Source organism: Rhyacophila brunnea, unplaced genomic scaffold (genome assembly GCF_057557595.1).
Source record: "Rhyacophila brunnea isolate RB1 unplaced genomic scaffold, BYU_Rbru_1.0 scaffold_6, whole genome shotgun sequence".
Taxonomy (NCBI): Eukaryota; Metazoa; Arthropoda; class Insecta; order Trichoptera; family Rhyacophilidae; genus Rhyacophila; species Rhyacophila brunnea.
Window position 1 is genome coordinate 40,026,134 of NW_028233276.1, and position 23,353 is coordinate 40,049,486.

The 23,353-nt window shown below is 33.6% G+C and overlaps 1 protein-coding gene across 4 annotated transcripts in view; it reads left to right on the forward strand.

Annotated features, from left to right (window-relative positions):
- LOC147065675 (fibroblast growth factor receptor homolog 1-like) overlaps positions 1-23,353 on the forward strand; it is a 272,850-nt gene that overhangs the window by 188,965 nt on the left and 60,532 nt on the right. For all 4 annotated transcript variants that reach the window (XM_085957090.1, XM_085957093.1, XM_085957091.1 and 1 more), the window contains one exon: positions 10,444-10,613. In XM_085957090.1, coding sequence (XP_085813216.1) covers positions 10,511-10,613 — 103 coding nt within the window. In that variant the 5' untranslated portion in view covers positions 10,444-10,510. The remainder of the gene's footprint in view (positions 1-10,443; positions 10,614-23,353) is intronic.

Here is a 23,353-nt window from a genome sequence, read left to right on the forward strand (position 1 = left end):
GTTAGGTAGAGTGCATTTTGTACAGTGTTCGGTAAGAAATGAATAGTAAAATTTAAGGCATAGGATACCATTTAAAAGGGACGCAGAATAATATTGTCAATCGTAAAATTTTTACCGCGCCACATCTGGCGGGCCGTCGCGCCAGATGTGGATGGAGTCCAAACCAGACCCAAATTTAGCATGGGAGCTGGGATCCAAAGGGATGTGTTTCTGACATGGCTATATACATAATGATTTCACGGTATCTATAGTCTATGATATCACTCATAATCTAACCCTAACCATTTCTAATAGGTATCTACGTAAACTTTTGTGATTTATATAATATCGTCGCTGTTCTGGCAGAACACACTAACTGGAGAATACTAGTTTTGAGTAATTTGACTTTGAAGTTGTTAAAATGTTTGAAATGGTCTACCATGTGAGTTTATTAAGTAATCGTAAATAAGATGACTTTAAAATAAAGACTGTTTATTTATTAAGGTTTCCAGACGGTAAAGTTTGAAATAAGGAAGATTTTGGTATAACTAACTCAATGACATTTTTTCGAATTAGTGTCTTCTGCCAGAACAGTGACGATATATAATATACATTAATTAATTATAGTTACATAAATTGTAACTTTAAAACAAATTAATTAATACTTATAATAATTGTAGGTGAACTCTTGAGAGAAAATAATTATAACATTTTATGTACTTAAGGCTTTCAAACGTTTATCTTCCCGGGTAAATCTTGTCATTATAAAAATGCCTGTTGGCTAGATTCAAATTAAAACACATGTAAACTGGACGATTGTCGTATCATCCATCCTTTTCAACGTGTCCGGAAACTTGTACGTATGCAGTTCGCCGTATCACACTCCACCGTGAAATGTTGTATCGGAAATACATGGTCGTATATTAAAGACCATCCAACCTCTTTGGTTCGTATTGTACTGACATTAGATGCACATCTAAATAAAACACGTTTCTTGTCGGTTTATACTTTACTTTCATTCTTGAATTAATCAATTTTTCCAAAATCAGCTATGCAAATTGAACTAATGTTCATATTGAATGTTATAAAATTCTAGACCGTATAGCATACGGTCATCTCTTTCCGATAGAAAACTCACGGCGAACTGTGCAGCGGTGAAATGTTTTACGTACAATTTACATGTAACCATTTTTCAAGCAGGTCGTTTGTATTTTATTAATTTATTGTATACCAAATAGCAACCATCAACACTGATAATTCACGAATCAGGCACACACACAAGGGCGGGGGGGGGGGGGGGGGTAGTTTGAGTCAGGACCCAGCATAAATTAGTAAATTTCATAATATATAAATATACTCAGAAGAAAAATCAACGTTCTTTTGACTATCCTGAAAAGTAGCTAGTGATTTAAACATAACTAGCCCCTTTCCTTTCACACACAGTATATTAAATATTTTACGGCGTTTTTATTGAAACCATAAAACATATTATTACACATAGAAATTCACATACAAAGTTGTCCAAAACACAATCATATTATCTTTACTCTTGAAAAGTAATGATTTTAAACATACCGCCCTTTTCCTTTCGCATACAGATATTATTTTATGTTAAATTTAATATACTATACTACGGCATTTTTTATTGAAATCATAAAACATGTGGTTATGTTTTAAATTATATCTATGGTTAGTGGTTATTAAAATGACCGCATCGATAGAATGGAGCCTGTAAAGATCATAACTTTTCGAAGATTTTAAACCACCAGTGTACGAAAAATATTTTAAAATCACATTTCGTAGAATTTTGGTTTATTGCCAAGGTATGCAATAGACATACTACAGCTATGCCATAAATAAAAAGAAGAAAAAACTCTCTTCCGTGCATTTCGATTATTGGTTAACAATAATCGGTATTATTTTATTGATGAATAACTTTCACAGCTTGGCCTATTTTATAAATATTATAAAGTCGTAATAACATGTACCTATTTAGTTTTTGCGAACATATTTTATATTTAAGAATGACGTAAAATTACCCAGATTTGTTTTACTTGATTATTTATTGAAATAGGTATGATTAATATTAACTTTTACATGCTTACTTGTAAAATCGGGGTTTTGGTTATTATGTTATTTAACAGAACCGAAACCAAAAGATTTTTTTACCCTGGAATCAAACTTTAAATATTTAGGGTTCTAACAGGGCTGGTTTCTTTTATTATGGTAAATTTATTAATAATATCGTAGCACGATAGGTAACAATAATGTAAAATTAATATTTTTTAAAAACATATTTTAGCGAACTTTGAATATGTGTGAAATACTTTTAATGTGCACTTCATATATTTATATTTTTAAGATATTTAAATCCATATCGAATGAACGTATTCTACATAGTAAATACATTTTTAACACAATATACCTATCTACAGTACCTTCCCAATTATCTAGAGAATTTATCTAAATTAATTAAGTATTGCTATAATTTTAAAGCAAATGGACACTGCTACTGGAAATCAAAAAGCGATAACGAAAATATATTTCTGCAATAATATATTATAAAATAATGCAAAAATACTGAAATTACAGTGATGTCATATTTTGTAAAAATAGGCAGGGATTTACGTTTATATAAGCTTTACAAACGTTGAATTGTAATCTTCGATACCCACTTACCTATATGAAAAGTTAGGAACAAAGGATTATTTTTATTCCTCTGAAAACCGCATGTTATTATTTACTTACATGTCTCGTAGATAATAATAATTGGTCTTCGGGCGAAATTAAAAGCATCCGCTCTCTCGACGGCAATTACATACAAGATGTCTTGAAACATTCATTCACCTCTTCCTACTCCTAACATTTACTTCCACAGATGTACGTAGGTGTCATTAAGACCCATACTTAGTACGTTTTACATTCCTGGATTCATTTTGCATGCCTACGGATACATCTGCCCGCTCGAATTAGCAGGAGTTCTCATTTGTCATCGTGAGTTGTCATAAGCTCATATGAATAATATTTAAAACCAAGGCAGACGTTTTGTAGACGCTTTTTGAGAATTTCATGCTTCAAGTTTACTATTTATGACCACGAAGCTGTGTATGAGCGAAGTATTAATGTATTCATTGACAATTTTCTTCTTCTTTTTGGTCAATGCCTGCTCCTTCTGCGTTAGAGAATCTCTCTATTTCCATTTTTTCTGACCATACCAGTATCAAGCATATTGTATTGTATTTAATAGCAGCCTTCCAGATACCGGTATTTGGTTGGATTGAAGGATCTGTAGCACATGACTGATTCTCTAAGACGCTTTTTATTATCCAGACACTGACCCCCCACCCCCCACACTGCGATCTGCTGTCATATTGTCTTTTCTCCTCTGAGTAGGGGTTGTTAAGGCCGAAACATTACAATTTTACCCATCTCTTCTGTATTATCCCATGCTAAGGCATATTTGAGCTCCTCAGCGTTACTCTGCTATTTGAGCTACTTACTCTGTCATTCAAAATTTGGTCATTGTATTACTATGCGTGCAATGTCCTTCTGAACATCACATTCATCAGAATGCTACTCCGTCGACTAAATCGCTTCTCCCAATGGGGACATCAAATCTTTTGCCCATTTGAGGTTATTTTGCTATGTGAAAAGTAGTATATTATACTTACATCATTTCTCCTTATCTAGGGATGCACATGGTCGACATTTGTATCCACTTGCTTTGGCACATATTCCAGTCCAAGCATTCGGTGATTCATTGTTATGGCATGCCTGATTGACCGGTTTCTTTTTCATTTCCCTCAATCCCACATGTGATTCGTTGGAGGCATATTATGTCTACTACGCGCTACATTGTTAGCCTTTGATCTCGTCAATGAGAGAGTAGGCAGATATTACAACGTTTTTATTAACTCGTATTCTTGTTTGTCTAGTACAAATCTTGCAATCGATTTTTAACTAACTTCCCGACTAGCTAGACACTTGAATATATTAGAACGCAATGCCAATGCATTTTTTAAATACTTTTAGCCATCTTTAAGCAGAATTGAATTAATTTTCAGTTAATTCTGTTTTGTATGGAAAGTTATTAGAGTTATTAAAGTAAAAGACTATTATTGGTTGCTAAGGGGGTGGTCCTAGCAACTAAATTATTAATATATACGTGCGTTACTATGGAAATCAAAATGAAATGTCAAAGTGATATTTCAGTAAGTATTCTATATTTGTTAATTTTTTTATTTTTTATTTACTTCATTTCAAGTACAAGTTTGAGCATATTGAGCATCATAATTAAACAGAAAATTTAAAAACGTTGTAAATAAAAAGTTCTTTTTATCTTGTAATTATTTTATAAAATAGGTTTAAAAATGTCGTGAAATTTATTATACAATGCGTATTCCAAAAATACTGAACCTTCTAGTGACGTTCGTGATATTATTACTTATTTATTATTAAGTCTCACTAATTATTTTACTAAGTACGTAAGTACCTACTCGTGAGTTGTTTTCAAAAGTGTTGTGTGTATATCAGAACCACTTTGTTCAATCAAGTTTTAAAATTGCACGCAATTAACGGTTAAACGCAAATATTAGTAATACGAGTACATACAATATTAATACCTACTTGTTTAAAAAAACGTAATCTATACAATGCAAACATAAATTAATATTTTACGGTTAATGGCACAGTAAACATTTCACCTGGCTTCAGTGAAATTGAGCGCTACAAAAACAAGTGAATGTACACGTAGGTACACACCATCATGTAAGTGTAAGTAAATAGTAGACGTGCAATGGTTTCAGCATCCACACTAGTGAAAAAAATTAGTACGTTCCCTTATGTTTATCAGTTGGTCGATTTAAAAATAAAAATTAATTCCAAAACCGTAAGTAATTATTCAAATAAATCTTGTAAATAATTTATAAAGAATCTCCATTAAAGTCATAATACAACTTGGGCTGTTCTGATCCGATTACTATCTCATGAAACAGATAAACTTTGCTTCCCGTACCGACAGCACATAAGCCAGGATCTTTCTTGACTACCTAACGATTAAAACTAAAACATTCACATGGTCAATGTTTATCTACATAAGCTCAGTGGTGTGCAAACGATAGAGGTTTTCACATCACGGAGGTATAACAGCATCTTAAAATAACATAATAATTTATATTATAATACGTTGATAGATATTGAAAAGGTTATTCTTGTTTATATATTTTATACTTTCAGTATATTAGTTTAATCACTACCGCCCAAATGTAATATATTATATGGAACTCTAATATAAAATATTAATATAACAAAATAATATTGTATGGTCCTCAATATCGAGGATTTTACTGATTCATCATCAGCCTGAATCTATCCACTGCTGGATGAAGGCCTTCGGCCATGTGCGTTGCGATGCCATGTACTTCTGCAGAACTAAGCCATTTCATCGATCCAGTGGCCTCTCGGTCTACCTTGTGGACATTTTATTTTTGTACTATATTATGTGTTAACTAGAATCATTTATTTTTGTTGGCCCACGTGCTCCTCTCACCCATGAGCTCTTTTCATTAAAAAGTCTCTGTATACTTGGTCAAAGCAGTCTTTAGTGTGTGGCGACCTTAGTCTTGTGTATCTGCTCCCAGACAATCATATCAAAATGTAGGGCCTCATGATACACTATTAAGACCGAGTGTGATACGGGGTGAGTTGGTTTGGAGGGGTCAATGTTTGTGTTGGTTATAATATTATCTTATTTTGCTATAATTCTTTGAACCTAAACCAGAGCGCTTCAATAGACATGTATTGATATTTTTAGTTATTGTATATCAATTGTGTTTCAATTATTGTAGTGAACATACTAAAATGGTAACAATGCCGAAACGTATGAAAAAGCCACTTCTGCACATGTTGCCAGTGCGATATTTTGAAATTATTATACTGCGCCCCATGTCGAGTGAATTTTTTTGCTTGCGACACCAGCTGTTTTTTTAAACTAAAATTTCGCATTCTAGAAGTATGCGGAGAAGTTACATTAGGTTACTGTGACATGTTGTGAATACCAACAAAATCACATCGACATGTTCGACGTGTTGGAGTCGTGACTAGTTTAGATGTGCGACGCAGCTTACACGTATGATCTCTAAAAAAATGTCTTTCATAATGAGGAGTTCATAAATGGAATTATAAATTGTTCGAGAATCATTACACCAAATCAAGGTTTTTGCACTGCACTGCCGTCAAGTTGATTCGTATGTACTTCTATGCTAGAAAGCTTTAATAAAAAGCACACATGATAGATATTGTGCACCGTTATTGTTCCATCATCACATCATCTTTCTTACGATAACGGCAAACATCCGTTTTCAATTCGTATTAATTTTAAAAAGCTTTCAATAAAAAAAATGAAGTACAATAATAAACATTTCTGATAAAGTGCGCGAATTATTAATAGACCTTTTGTTTTAAAATTTCAAATTGATCGCAACATAAAGTTTCAAAACCATGATACTTGACCAGTGATTCTAAACCTTTTTAAATTGGCGGGACGGGACGGGGGACCCTTGAGATATTTAAACAATGTCGCGCAACACCTACCAGGCTAACATGTTAAAGTCCAGGATAATAATCATAAGAAGACTCTAAATGCCACTCTTTACTATTTTAGTCTCAAATGTTAACCACTACGAATTCTATGTTTTAGGATGCATAAAAAAATCTATAAACTATTGATTTACAACTTTACAAACAGACGTGGGATATTAGTTCGAAATTTTGTAAACTCCACGGAATCTACCATACAAAAGATGTTATATTCGTAATCCTTCCCTAATCTGCCGCCTCCTTAGAATGCCTTAGCCGGTAATCACATCTAAACTCGCCTAGTCTGTCGCACAGCCATAAATCAAATCTTCCAAGAACGTCGATCCGGTGTTGCATATGAAGAAAGCGCACATATACCTAGCGACAGTCGCACGTAACCTTCGAAACGTGTAGATATTTGGATGCGGCGTTCGGCGAGCCGGTATAGGAATGACCAATTCGTAGGTGTTAGTATGCGTCCTGTCGCCTTCCTCGCAGCTCGAGAAGCATGCAACTTGTCGATTGCGACTGTAGATGTTTTTTTTCAAACTAAAAAGTCGCATTCGACCAATCTGCAGAGCTCCATTTGGCAACGTGTGTTTTATGAATAACGATGACGTCACATCAACAAGCTCGACTTTTAATACAGGCGATTCATTGCTTAATTATAGGTCACGTCACGTTATACCTTGTAAGTATACCTTACTTTTAGCTGATTACACCAAAAAGGCTACTTTTTGAGAAACCTTTTACGAATTCTGGCCCAAAGCCGAAGCCGAGGGTTCCGCGGAACCCGATTGGGAATCATTGTTAACGATACATACCACTAAGCTTTGCATTTGGGATTCCGCTTGATTTTTACTCGGTCATGGGATTGATCACCATGTTTTTGTTTAACAACCAAGTGCAATTTGTATATAAATAAAAAATATATTGAAATTTCGGAAACATGTCGCAACTGTCTCGAATATACGGGATGAAAATAATAGGCATTATTATAAACTGACTCCCGGTATAGAATTAATGAAAAATGGTTATTAGCCAAAGCCAAACTCTGCATCAAAACACACGTTGAATAAATCACCTTGTGAATTTGACAGATGCAACTTTCGAAGCCTTGGTCAGTGGTCATCAATCCATAACTGGCGTACAGCCGTAAAATATACTATTTACCATCCTTACCATTGATCATAAAATTACTTAAACCAGTAAGTAGATGGGGGTTAACTAAAAATAACAAAAAACTGGTAACATAATATTATAATATGATATTTAGTTTCGCATTGTTTCGTTATTTTCACTCAATTGTAAGCAATTATTGATTGCCTTGCAAACATAACATTATTATATCCACCGATGTATTGACAGTTACGATCAATTGAGAACATCAAGTTGCCATCAGGTCAATTCGAGAATCATTAAACTAACAAGTTAGTCACAACATTGAAGTTGCTTCATTGTTGCAATGAGACTTACTTATCTACCAATACTAAATTAAGTAGATGAATTGTATACTAATTCCTCCAATTAATAAGTACATAATATTACTGATTCCATTTCTAAATAACTTAGCCGCTATAAAACTATAAAAAAATTAAAATAACAATGACATGTATAAAAAACATGGAATTAAGATATAAATAAATAATAATGAACTTTGTTTTTCGTCTATGGCAAGCGCGCACACGAGAGTTTTGAGTTTTCGGATCTTGATCTCTCCTCCCCAGGACCGAAAAGAGTACAAATTTAATTTAGTTAGATGGAATATCATTTCTTGTTTAGTCAGGACTCGTGACCCGGATGATTTGGCTGTCAAACAGCATTCTCAACGGTTTGACCTCACTTCTATCGGCATTCTACGACACGAAAGGCCTATGTTAGTGAAAGACCCGTGTATTAATGCGACCGTCGAAGTCTTAAGTCATCCAATTTTGCACTAATATTCTGGCTGCGTGTCTAAAATACAAAATACAATATGTACACGAACTAATACTGACGATCGTATATAAATTATGATTGTTGGACCACGTATATCTATAGCTGCAGGTCAGGTGTTCATCGCTAAACTCAATTGTTTGGGAATGGGGATTGGGACAACGTCAGGATAATTGGGCGCCGCACTGTCGAATGAAATAAGTAGACGTTTGTTACGATTTTATACATAAATTACACGAGGAATGTATCTACTATTTAGTAGTTTATATTCATTTTACTTTTAACATAATGTTTCTTATTGCGGATTGAGAATTATTGCGCTTGAGGGTGGTTAATATAAAAAATAAAAGAACTCTCTTCTCGTTGGAACTTAAACATACTATGCACAATGAAATCAGATTCTTACCAAGTATTAAATAATAATATTAAATATATATTTTTTTAAACTACCTGTAATTCACGAACGACTATTTATTTTCGAATTTGATTCGATTGCGTGGCGCCCTGTTGTCCCAAAGCCGAATCGTTCTATCTAAACCCTGAGGAATGTACACGAAGAGTGCGGAGTAGTACAACCATTTAGCCGGCTTAAAAATCAATAATAAATTTTAATGGATATTTATTTTTCGAATTATACTCCATACCATTTTCCTATGGCTTGTCTATGGTCAATAGTTTTCTGCGGCGGTTGAGTTTCCGCGAATCGCTTGTTGCACCAATCGCAAATCTGTACGTGAAAATGTTTCCAAAGATAATATTATTATAATATAATATACTTACTATGTTTATCACACACCTTGATACAGGGGCATTACGATACTACGCAGAAATGCTCACCTATTTTTAGTATAACCCGAAATACGTTTTGTTTACATTTCAACCAGAAGTAAAACAAACATCCCAAATCAAATTGATTCGTCGTAAATTTTAACTGTCTTGCACTGAACATTTTACGAAAGCATCAAGCAACCCTTCCTCTTCGGTCTACTTGAAATCAAACCAATATTATTTATTTGAGTAGTTCCTATTCGTATTGCGCCCGCAGTTGAGTAGTTTCAGGACGCCCGATAAATCGTGTACAGCGTTAGGGTTTTTCTTGCCAGATCTAGCATTTTTCGGTAGACATCTACTTGCAAAAAATGCACGTGGCTTATGGCGTTTTTATTTGCGTTTTTTGATGCCTTCGACAGAAATGTACTGAAAATGAGCTAGATATTTAGTTTATTTACTCAGATATTTAATGAACGTAGGTCGGTACTTGAGAAATAAAACTACACAATGAAACAATATGAGCATTCATATTATAATGGTATCAGATATTATAATTTAATGTGTGCTTGTGCATGTGGCATCGGATTGCCGATTATCGGGGATTCCATTCTCTAATTGCCTATACCTACCTAATTATTACTTATCTTGAAATAAGTTTCAGGGAAAATGTGAAGAGTTCACCTAATGTAAAACAAACGTAATTGATCCTGAAATTCAATTAATTCTCACAAATTTTGATGTATTCTGTGTTTATTCTATTTCAATCATATATTATGTATATATAATATTAAGGCTATACTTCAGTTGAGGCATGTTCTAAAAAGATCGTGACTAGGCAATGCGCGGATTGTGCAAATGACGCGTGCCGAACGAAATTGTCATAAAAGTTCAACATGCGTCCATTTAATGTTATGTTTATTATTATAATATTAGTAATAATAATAGTATGTTCATTGACTTGATTTCTTTTTCAAGTACATACGTAAAGTTTTTTAGTCATCTTTAGACGATTTAAGAATATATTCCTCCGACGCCATGACAAAACAAATTGACGTGCTCACACCTCGACTGTCGGTCTCCGATGGGCGACGAGTGCGAAATTTCGTCGCACCTATTATTGAAAATAATCTGCCGTTTCACTGATGTATGCTCTTAATATAATACTATTTGTTTTTATTACAGGTATCGACGATGGATAGGAAAGCATGAATTACTTGAATTAGAAGATAGAAGATATCCAGTCTCGAAAATGTATCACTGCAGCAATTTTCTTCTGTCCAGCGCGTTCCTTCTGAGCTTAATAGTTTTTCAAGTTCACCACTGCTTACCTTTGGCGAGGGAGGTTGTATTGGGTAAGTCACAATGTTAATTTATGGTTACAAACTTATCTATATTAGTACTTATATAATGCCGGCGCTCCATTGACACGCAAGTCGGACGATTTGCAGCCTTCGGACTTTTTTTCGCGTGGGGCACCGCAGATCTGCAGACTTTTTAATCCGCAGACCAGGCTCGTTGGATTTCAAACATGTTTGATATTTTACTCTCCGAGTTGCCAGACTTCGTCCGTCGATCACTATGTAAATTCGATTTGACATTAATACGTAATCATTCGGACCGAAAAAAATCTGTAATTATATTAAACATTTTCATTGATTGATTTGTTAATTTACACATCAGAAAATTAGAGATTTACCAATTATTTTATTATTTGTATTTATGAAATTCATAAAAGAAAACGTAAAACTTATGTTGTTTTCACTGCTATATTATTTTATGCAAGTCTATATATAAATAACACAAAATTATAGGAGTATCAGAAGACATTACGATAATCGCAACTTTTGACAGCTCGACTTTTTTATTCGTTCGTTGATCACAGTAGCAGAGCATAGACAAATCGGACGATTTATTGTCCTCGGACTTTTGGCTCGCCAATGGAGCGCTGGCATTACAGTGATATGTTTTCTGTTTTTACAATGCTTCCATAAAAATGACATCGTAAAATAATGTGTAGAATATGTATGACTTGAAATTAAAAAAAAAACCGTAAGTATAAAAAAAAAAAACTAAGTAGGAAGGTACTTAATGTTATCAATAATTATTCGCAAATGCAATGATATCTTATTTATTTATCTCCTGAAAATATCCATTCAAAGTTCAAACTCCTATTTAAACACGTAATTTATAAATTTAAATTAATTAATTTATAGTAAACATTACAAATTACAACTTCAAGACGTTCACAACATTATATTGGAAAACAAATGGGTATATAGTGTTAAAACAATACTAAAAACGTAGAAATGGAAGCAGTATAAAAAGAGTCTAAAGAGTAGGTAAATAAAATAAATATAAAGTTGGTACATACATGGAAGTACGCCGAGTGAGCAAAGTGGACCCTATTTTAGTAATTTATAAAAAAACTCCCACCTGAACTCATCCTCACGTAAGTGGAGTATATCAATATCGAAGTGATTTGGTTGAACAGAATTATCGCTCTCCCAATAATTGGGACCAATTATTATTGTCGTCACCAGTAACAAGTTGGTTATAAGATAAGTGATGCTCCCGATTTCATCAGATAACACAAATTCATACTACCAAGATTGGCAGAGTTTAGACAACAGTATGCAAGCATACCTAAGAGGAAGAATAATATCATCCAGCTTCAAAAAAATATTTTGGACTCGCTCAAAGGCCGTAGATATTTCAACTGATGCGGGAGCATACAATGGTTACATGTAAATTTTACGTAAAACATTTCACCGTAGCACAGTTTGCCGTGAGCTTTCTTATCGGAAAGAGATAGCTGTATAATATTTTATTGGATTCAATATGAACACTAATTCAAATTATTTCATAGCCGATTTTGGCAAAATTCATGAATTCAATAATGAAAACTCAACAAATAATCCAGTACCTACCTGATATCGGCTTTTTTCAAAATTTGTTTGCTGCTGGCTTCCTGTTAAGTGTAAACCAACAAAAACCGTGTTTTATTTAGACATAGATTTTATTTCAGTAGATACTATACGACCCAAAGAGGTGGGACGGTCTTTAATATATGGCGGACGGCCATATATTTCCGATACAACATTTCACGGTGAAGTGTTTTACGGCGAACTATATTTTATATATTTTTTGATTATTATGTGTCGATACGACAGCTCCATTATTAAAGTAGATGTATTAAAAATCGCTAATAATTCACTGTATAAGTACCCTTAATTTGAACTACAACACAATTTGAAAAACGTTAATGTAGTGTGCCCACACACTGCCTTTGATCTTAGCGGTAGGTAGGGGGCGCGCCAAATATCCTAGTCTGAGGGCCCGTTTCAGGATGTGTGTGCCATGGTGTAAGTACACCGAGTGCAATAGACAAAAGACCGATAAACGAGAAATTAGGCTGTGTTGTGTTGAGTAGGTTTGTGTATAAGTTTAATCCAATAATACTTTTTTTTGTCTATGTTCATTTAATATTTTGGAACCTCAATATTAAAAAACAAAAATCGACGATAAACGTTCGGCGAAAAGAACGACTACACCCACTATTTATAGTCGGGGGTGTAAATCAAAAGAACATTTTTTCAGTGGAATTCGGCATAAATATTCTAGCTCTCTAGACTAACCGGGTAGCACAGCCAATATTATTTGAGTAATGGTTTAGCATAGTAGGCGCACATGTCTAGCATGGTCGCTGTTAGTCACTTTTCAATCCGCCAGTCGCTGATGACACGCTCAACGGTTACCATAGTGGCGGCCAAGGCAATTTAATAAAAACTAGGAGAAACTGTTCAAATATGCCGCCGTGTATTGTGAAAATGTGTAAAAATAATTATATGAAGAAGAAAAAGAGCCTATGGGACTAATTTACATTCTCCTCCTTGGGCTCCCCCCAATATTATATCCTGAATGCGCTACTACGAATATGTAATCTAATTTTTGTTTTCCAAATTATGTAGGTGTACCTATTTACAATAAAAAATAATGTTACATTGTTTGATTTTAAATTGCATAAAAATAATGTAATTTTAATTAGGGACTAGGTACAATTTATTTCTTTATTATCTTCCCTGCTAATAATTGTATTATTATAATTTATATTTATTATATTGAATAGTTTTCACTAAAAACACGTTTAAAATTATTTACATTTCATTCAATTTAACCATTATTCCGCCTTAAAAGCTGTGTCAAAACAGATTATTTCCGAGGAAAACTAAAAAAAGCTCCACAGTTTAAATGAATGAATATAAATCAAAAGCAGACTGTTGTTTTAAACTCTTTTTTTTACCGCGCGATACTAATTGCGACCGGGTTTATTTCTGGTCGCGAAGACAACTGACTACTCTTTCTCTATGAAGTTAATTTCATATTTTCCAGACGTCATGTCAGAGATTCATCAGGCTGAACGGTCTACCAGCCTCCTTCGTACGGGGAATTTGTCTCGCGTCTGTCTGCGCAAGGGGGGAAATTACTTTATTTCATATCTGATGAACCGAAATGAAACGATCTTGATTATTATCAAATCTGTATAGGTAGGGATTGCAATACTATTAAGTATACTATTAAGTAACTAATTATAGCAAAAACCTACATTTATTATGTTGACATTTAAAAATATGTATTGATCATAATTGTAGAACTAGTGGTTTTTTACGAATAATTTGAATTGATTATTTTAACCAAATCCTCAAAAGTTCATCAAGTGCAAATAAGTCCCCCGGCTGTAGGAAAAGCTTCTTAAATTCAACGCTTGTACATAATTCATCGCGACAAATACTTAAGTATATAAATATATTTGATGAAATTGGTTTTATTATTTTTTCACCTCTGTTGGATTCACTCGATATATTTGCATTTTAGCAGCAAATAACTTATAATTCATTTTCTAAAACGTACACGAGTGTGCTATCTTAATACCGAAAATTCCGGTATTTTGGATTTTTAAAACCGGTATTTCGGTATTGATAAATACTGGAATTCCGGTTTTGAAATACCGGTATTGCAATCCCTATGTATAGGTACTATATTGGATTTAAATGATTGTTGTATTAATAACTATGGATTTGTAGGTAATTTGTTATACCAATACAAGTACTAATGAATAAAATTGCTTTATCTACAATCCGATGTTGATATTTCATTGTTTCATGTGGATTTCGAAGAAGTTGCATAACAGTTTTTTTAAGAGAAATATAAATGATAGCCACTTTCCCACCCTATTCGGTATATATGCTATGTTAAAAAAACAACGAAGGAGAATGAACATATATACGCTTGATCAAACTGATTTTAAGAAGTTAAAAAATGTTACTTTTTCTATATTCGTCCCAAAGGAATTCTTCTTCAAGCGAAGTGAAAAGGTTGTATACCTATGCTTTACGTTTACACCGGCCAACAAAGCTGCTTTAAAATTCATAAATTAATATACATTGTTCCGTTTAAAAGCCCCGTTGATTGCTGAAATAATAAATTAACTGACAATTTTATTTATGTTGAGTGGAAGACACAGGTTATCACCCCCTAATAAGCCAGAAGTAAATTAACGTCAATCAAACGTCATTGCTTTAATTTAATGTCTGGCGAGGGTTTATTTTATGCAATAACTTGACCATCAATTTTTTGTTGGGTCAAGAAGCATAACTATAAGACACTAAATGTAAATGCAATTCAAATTATGGTTCCATATTTTTCATTGCATGTTTTTATCTTCCAATAATATATATTTATTGATAGCATTGTTTATTAGGTTACAATATGTAAGCTGTACTTATGCAGTTCGCCGTATCACCGTGAGCCGGAAATAGATAGCCGTATAACATTGAGATCGGGTCCTTATATATACTGACAACTTTACAGATGAAAATATTTTTTTAGAACACGTGTAAACAGTAATTAAAGTTTAAAAAAAGTATAAAACACTAACTAAGCAAACTACACCAACCCTTGTTATTATTATATGGTGTGGAATGAACACTACCTTATATTTTTGTACCTATTCTATTTTAATTAATTAAATGTTTTCCTACCAATACATGACAGTTAATACGATTAAAGAGCACCACATATTATAGTTATAAATATTACAAAACAGACGTACAATTTTACTAACGGTGAAATGCTCCACGAACAACGCGATCTCAATGCTATACGGCCATCTCTTTCCGGTACAACATCTTACGGTGAACTGTGATACTGTATACCTATAATTTTCCGTACATGGCTGAGATGATGATGAATACGCGGACGAAAATCATGGTACAAATATTATAATTATTATAGAATGTTTGAAAGATGGGAGTCAAATATTGTTCGGAAAAAAATTGTACCCCTTCAAATCTTTCGTATACCACGGGAGCACACGTTTGAGAAACACTGTGTTAGAGCAAAGTTATTGATTATTTTATGCGAAACATATAATTAAAATCCCAAAATGGTTACATGTAAATTGTACGTGAAACATTTCACCGTGGCACAGTTCGCCGAGAGTTTTCTATCGGAAAGAGATAACTGTATACTATACGGTCTCCAATTTCATCAGATTCAATATGAATATTAATTCAATTTTCATATCTGATATTGGCAAAATTCATGGATTTAAGAATGAACACCTAACCTAATCTAACTTAACCTTACAAAAAATACTACAGTATAATAATATCGGCTATTTTCAAAATTTGTTTGCTTCTGGCCAGTGTTGCGTATTTTTCTATGCTGATTATAGTACAAAGGCGTAAAAATTATAGTATTTCTGTAAAAAATATAGTATTTCTGTAAAAAATATAGTACAGGAACATTTTACGGCTCGAATTCTTCAAAATTATAGTATTTTGGCATATTCGGCGTAAAATTTTAGTATTTTAGATTTTTTGCAGAATGAAAATTTTAGTATTGTACTATAATTATAGTAGGGTTGGCAACACTGCTGCTGGCTTCCTGTAAAGTGTAAACTGACAAGAACCGTCTTTTATTTACTTAGGCATGAATTTTATGCCAGTACTATACGACCTAAAGAGGTTGGATGGACGGTCTTGTGTTATTAATACAACGATTTTTTTCGATCAAATCAATATTATTTATTGAATATAATTATGAGTTAAATAATTTATTATGAGTTCAAGTCCCATTCGATGATCCCAAGTACTTTATAAAAACGTCTAAAAACAAATTATAATAATATGTAGTATACATAAAACACGCCTAAAACGTAAAATAACACAAATATTTCAATGACACCTTTAACTTAATTTCAGCATGACAAAATATTTGACCTAGTGGGAACATTCACTCAACCGTACGCCTTTCCTATTAATTGTAGGTAAATGTTTTTAAATAATATAATAGTACCTACTTAATGTTTTTTTGCATATTTACATAGCTTCGTTTCATATACGAATAGCAATTCAGCCATTAATATTAATTTCGATGCCTTTATCTACAAAAAAATAACACTGAATAAAATAAATTGATTTTGAGAAATCGTTAAAAACTAATGTTAGCTGTAATAAGGATGTTTAGTATTAGCATACATGTTTTAACGTCTTATAATTTTATTGAAACCTCAGAACAGATTAAAAAGATATACATGTGAAAGCCATTCACCATCAAGAAAAACAAAGCCCGCCTGAATGATCTCAAATCTTGCCAATTTTGAATGCGCGTTTCGTCTACGTGACAAATTTTAATGAATATTGCGATATATATCGAGTTTATTTGTCTCACATCTCTCCACACTCAAAATTCGCCCTTGTTAAAGCCTCATTAAGAAGGTAAACATCTTCCCATTTATTTTTGTGTTCGTTGAATATACTCGCAGGTACCTATAACTTGGTAAAGCGTCTGAAAATTACCAGTAAATTTAAGAAAAAATGATGTAATGATGCATGCTAAATAACATAACAGGTAGATACTGCCAAAAGTTTGCAAGTCTCGAAATCATGTTATGGGTGGAGTAATTGCAATTTGTAAGTTTGATATGCCCTATGAAATCATGCATAATGCTAATTTATTTGTGCTCTATGTGCTTGTCCTATGTATCGGATGACCTTGTTTTTTTCTAGCTTACATACACATTTATAATACACATAATAATATAATCCGTTGTTCACTCTAAATACCTAAATTATCGACTTACCGATTTTTGGCAGCAACCCCACCATTAAATAATACTATTCTTGTCCACAAAATAATGACTATGTGTGATCGGAAGAAGTTTATACGGCTACTATATTTATATATGGACATATAATCCGTTGTCACCTCTAAATATATTATAAACTATCAACTTACGAACTTTTGGCAGCAATCCCACGAATTATATTATTTTCTATCGTAGAGCTGAGCATAAGTTGACCAATATAATATTACCTAGTAAAATTACTAAATAACATACATTACGAAGCAAGTAGGAATATAAAATATATTGTTTTTTGTACCTACGTATCGTAGCTATTTGGATTTTTAAAAGTTTTCGTCCTGTGATATTTTCAACTTCTGTATTTTACTCAAATAACAGTGTGAGAATATATACAATATATAGAATTAATTGTAAGGGTAAAAAATAATATGTTAGAATATCTTGTACAGGTGAGAGTGCCTAGGTCAGTGGTTTCCAATTTTTATGTTGCTACGCCTCTTTAAAAAAATCTAACCTTGGCGCATCCCCCCCCCCCTTTATTTCATTAAATAATACAGACACCTTTTTAAATAGTCAACAATGTACTAACGGTGAATGTGCTTGTTTATTAGCACAATTAATTTCAATAGTAGTCAATCCAAATTCATCATCGTTCATGGACAAATCAATTCTATCATGGGCCCCACATCCTGAATCGGGCACCAGGCCTGGATCTTTGGTGGACCCACTTAAAAAACGCTGAGGTTAAGGGCAGTATGGTGCTCTTATGTAGTGATTCCTAAATTATATACGACGGGAGTTATTATTTAAGCATTTATCAATCATCATTTATAGGTATCACATCAAATTGCAACGCACAACCACATATTTAAAATAATGTGAAAAGTGCATTAGCAAACTAACCAATAAATAAGAAATAGATTTTTGTTTGCTTCAATAATATATCTGTCGCAGAAATCTTTTAAAAGTGGAAACATGGCGATCTTATTTTTTTGTAATTTTGATTTCCAAAGCTCCTTTTTTTTGAATGCCTTCACTCTGACTTTTTAAATAATCAGTGAATGAATTAGTGGTCCTTGCATTGATTTATTTCAACCAAATAGACTAGTATAACAACAAAATTATCGTTCTTAAACAAATTTTTCTCAAATTTCAACATTATGATTTGACTATTATATTTCATTTTTTCATGATATAGCCCAATGACATTAATATGGACGAAGCATCTAGAAAATAAAATGACACTCACTTTGTGTCGGGTCTGCCGGATGGCGAAATTCAAATTTTAATATCGGTATCCTACGCTCAAATGAACATTCTGCTTGCAAGCGGTCTGGCGACACCGCTGGGTCTGCCCATACAAAATTTCTGACTGTCAGGTTTCGACTCCACCGTTATTATTGTGTTACAAAATGCCAATGTGCCTAGTTAAAAATTGTAAAAAAATCTACTAAACACTCCAAGAAAGATGGGATATCACTTTGCATGTGTTAGTATTATTTATTATTTATAAAATGCCATTTTAAGATATTGATGAATGTTTATCCAATGCAATTGAATGACAGGAACCATTGGACAGTCAGTCGCCTGTGATTCGCTGGGCTCACTTGCGTCTAATCTCCGAGAAGTCGTAAGTAACCGAGAATCTGTTTCTAACGCAATGAGTCATGACACTAATACGCCATTACAATAAAGGTTATATTACTATAAATTCTCGAAGCTTGTATCGCATAATGGAAATGGATACGTCAATGGTTACGTGACATCTACCTATACATCTGTGAATGACTTTCATGCACAATTTCTCGTGCGCGCCGGGTATGAAGTGAGTCGTCCATTTAATATGTCATTGATATAGCCATAGCCAGCGCGCTTCACAATAGTATAGAAGTGAGGTATTATAAAATTAGTCTCCATATTTTCAGACTGGTTTTCACACAACCTTTTATAGGACTGTTTTTTTTATGTAGTTGAACTAGCGGCCGTTTCATAAACTATGCATTTGCACACTGCAAACCTGTGGCTACATTAATTGTGTCAAAACTTTTCGCGCCTCCCAGTTTGGAAATCGCTGGCCTAGGTTATTCGTGGTGCACATGTTAAAACTATTAGGCCGCGGGCGGATGAACAAGATACCTCGCCGCGGAGCAGCAGGGTCGAAGAAGACAGTCGTAATTGGCATTTGTTTGTTGTTCGTCTCTCCATCGCATTACGTCCCATTATCCAATTGAGCTGAACATCTAAGAGCTGGGCATCCCTCGCTGTTTCGACGGTAAACATCTACGACTGTAATCCGACCGCATGGCAATGTAAAACAACATGTAGTCCCAGGCAGGAATAAAAATATACTTGTCAAAAGATTATGCAGTCTAAATAATATTCATGCGACTGAGATTTCGAATATGATTCGAAAAAAATTTACTTATTTATGAATTCATTTCTGATTAAATTTTATATATATATAATCAATATCAAAGAAAAAACTGTCATACAAAAACAACTGATCGCGTTGGCCAAATAGATTAATATGTCATCACTCATCAGTAGGGAATCCAATCCTGAGCCAAAATTCTGATCCCGGGATTTTGGGATTACAATTTGACAATTCCGGATCCTTTTCCATTGTTAATATAAAATTTTTATATTTACAAATAACATTGATAAAATCGGTCAAAATAAATCTAGTATAATTTATACTATTTAAGACATTTATTGTTAATATTGTATACGTTCAATCCTGGAAATACATAAGTTTAATGGAGTAAATAATATTGTAATATAAATAACAATGTGAATTTAAAACGAGATTGGTGTTTCTGATAGTAAAGACTTAATGAATGGGTTAGCGAGATTTAAAATAGTAATGCAAATCATGGTGTACTTATGGTCTTTCCGCTTCATAAATCTAATTAGTCAACAGCCAAATATGAAATTGCCGTAAAACGTACGAGATCATGGTGGAATTACTTTGTTAATAGTGCGAAGCATTGTTTTTTCCAATCTTTCTCATTTTTATTAATTTATGTGAAAAAATAAAATGAATCGACAACTTACACATGGGTATTAATCAAACTTCATTCAAACTCAGTTTATTTCTAAAGTAGTTATTTGTTATTAAAAGTATTTTTTCTGTTATATTTTCGTTTTTATTTTATTTTCCATAAACATTGATAAAAAAATCAATCCCGAAAGTTTCGGGATTATGTTTATCAATCCCGGGATTCATAGATATCGAAAATAGCTCGGGATCCCGGGATTGGAATCCCTACTCATCAGTGAAATCAACCTACGTGAATCAAATATTGCTGGATAACTGGCTCTCCAAGTTGAAAATCTAAGATGAAAGCGAGCAAAAGATTTCAATTTTAAATACATTATTTTGAAGTCGATGGCAGATGAACACAACATAAATGAAAATTCGCATTTCGTGCTGAAAAGACAGTTATTTATTAATTGAATTATATTATATTATTTTGTGAATGTTCCATAGAATAATGGAGAATATTTTGCAAAGCATGAAAATAAAATGATGAAAAGATTAGGTAAATACCAACTTTACAACGTGAATTTAGGCAATCTTTTTTTATTATTCAACAGAGTCACAGTTCTAAATTATTATAGATTAGGATTGGGCATATCCAGCTTCAAGTAGGCTGTGATATATTATACAATATCACCTTACTAGTGGCAGTGATGTACCACATTCTCCCAATCAACAACATTTTTTGTTTCACCGGCACAGAGAAATGCGCAGTTTCCCGTTCGTTGTAAAAAATGATAGGTTTTGGGCTTTTATTGTAGTCATGGTCAAAACATTCTCCTCCTATGCAAAAATCTACTGCGGGACAATAGAGGAACTACACCTCAGCTTAAAGCGCGAAGATTCACCCCTCCTCGTTCTCTCACTCATGCGGCGGAATCTAGTGATACGATAAGGTCACGCAGGTTTCCTCATGGTTAATTTTTAATTTCACGTAGGTACCTACTTAAATGAAAAAAAATATTTTCACGACTCGATTCCTGTGGGCTTTTGGTGAGATTGACCAAGAGTATAAAGTTCCTAACAATTAACAAGAATTTAGATATTTTTTCTTAAGTATATCATAGGATGGGCTTTCCACTGAGGAAGTTAAAAATAATGATGTAATGACCCTAGTTTATCTCAGTTAAAAAAAAGACTTGACATTATTATTCTTGTCCAAGTTATAATTATTATGTATGAAGTGACATCTAGTTTAAAAATATAAATTGATAATACATATGTAAAAGCTTATCTGACATGGCCATATACTAGGATCAGATAATTGTTTTTGAATTATCTTATCAGTTTATTAAAATAAACGGTCAAAATTGGTTGGTTGTTTATAATTAAAAAAAAAAGACTACATTGATACCAACTGAATGCGTGCATTGTTCACGTAGGACGTAGCACACATCGTACACCCATTGTAATAATTTTTCATTTAGGTATTTCTTACCGTTAAGTTTGTACAAACATTCGTATTGTATTCAAATCGAACAGCAGTGAAAGTTTCTGTTTGAGTGTGGCCCAAGTCTTGTGTGACTCCAGCCAATAAATTGGTCTGCCAAGATGCACGACTGTAATGCATATAAATCATTTAATTCGCCGTGATTTCCATCATCAGTTATACGAAATGGCTACTGTGGGCCCCGCTTTCGTTGTACGCCTGCTGATAGCCGTTATCATTGGCTGAGGTATCGCTGCTCAGCGACAATCATTGCTCTCAGCGAATTATTTAGATAGGAATTTAGCCATTGACGTCCTTCAAATGTTTATTAATTATTGTTACAATGGTATATAATAATATTATTATAAATATCTATCTTCTATAGCTGGGATCTCGAAATAGGTAGGTACCTACTAGCTGAAATAATCCGAGCGTCCTGGATTGGGACCAATATTACATCAAAATGTCTATACTTCAACGGACACACTTTGTTGAACTAAGTGGTTCGCAACCATATTTTTTTTGAAGGAAAACTCTTGAAATTTTATAAAATCTAGTGCGCAAGTACCTATGTCCAACGCGTCTATCGCGGGGTGGATTTTGGACGATTATATTATATTCTTCGTCTTTTAAGCACCACACCAATCCACGAGGCCTAATGACAGTAGTGTAGTGACACAGCAGTGTAGTAATAAATAAGTAAGTGGAATAATCACAAACACCCAAGCTTTACGTTAAGACAATCAAATGAATATATTGTGGTGTTACCGGGATCGAACCCAGAGCCCTCGGATGAAAGGCGAGAACCACGATTGGCACGCCATAAAGTATGATTTCATTGAGATTCGGAAGGGAAACCATACAAAGTTTATACCTACATATTTTTATTTCCTTAACCAGTAAAAATCATTTTCAAATTAACCATGAGGAAATCCCTTCTAAATAAATTACTGGCAGTGATATACATAGGCAGATCATAAAAAGACTCAAAGTCCCGCCTAAATGCTATCTAACTTACTTCATTGCTTAATGCTATCTTTAATAGATATATGCATAGCAAATTTTTCAAAGTCTGATTTACACCTATATAAATTTAATATTTGCAGGATATTAATAAGGATCTTAGGATATTTTGCCCTAAGCGGCCTAAGCAACGAATGGACTTGCCGTACGGGATATAACTGACTTGAGCATCTAAAAAATAAAAGGGCCGAATGCGCTTTAATTTTCAGATGCTGTGCCCATATCATCATCATCAGCCGGGGTCAATCCACTGCTGGATGAAGGCCTCCCCAAGCTTTCTCAAACTCTCTCGGTCCTGTGTCGTTCGCTGCCACGTATTTCCGCCGAACTTTACCAGTTCGTCAATCCAGCGACTTTTAGGACGGCCCTCTGGCCGTTTCATGCCCCTTGGGTACCACTGGATGACGGCATTTGTCCAGCGGCCGTCCTTTCGGCGAGCAATGTGCCCCGTCCA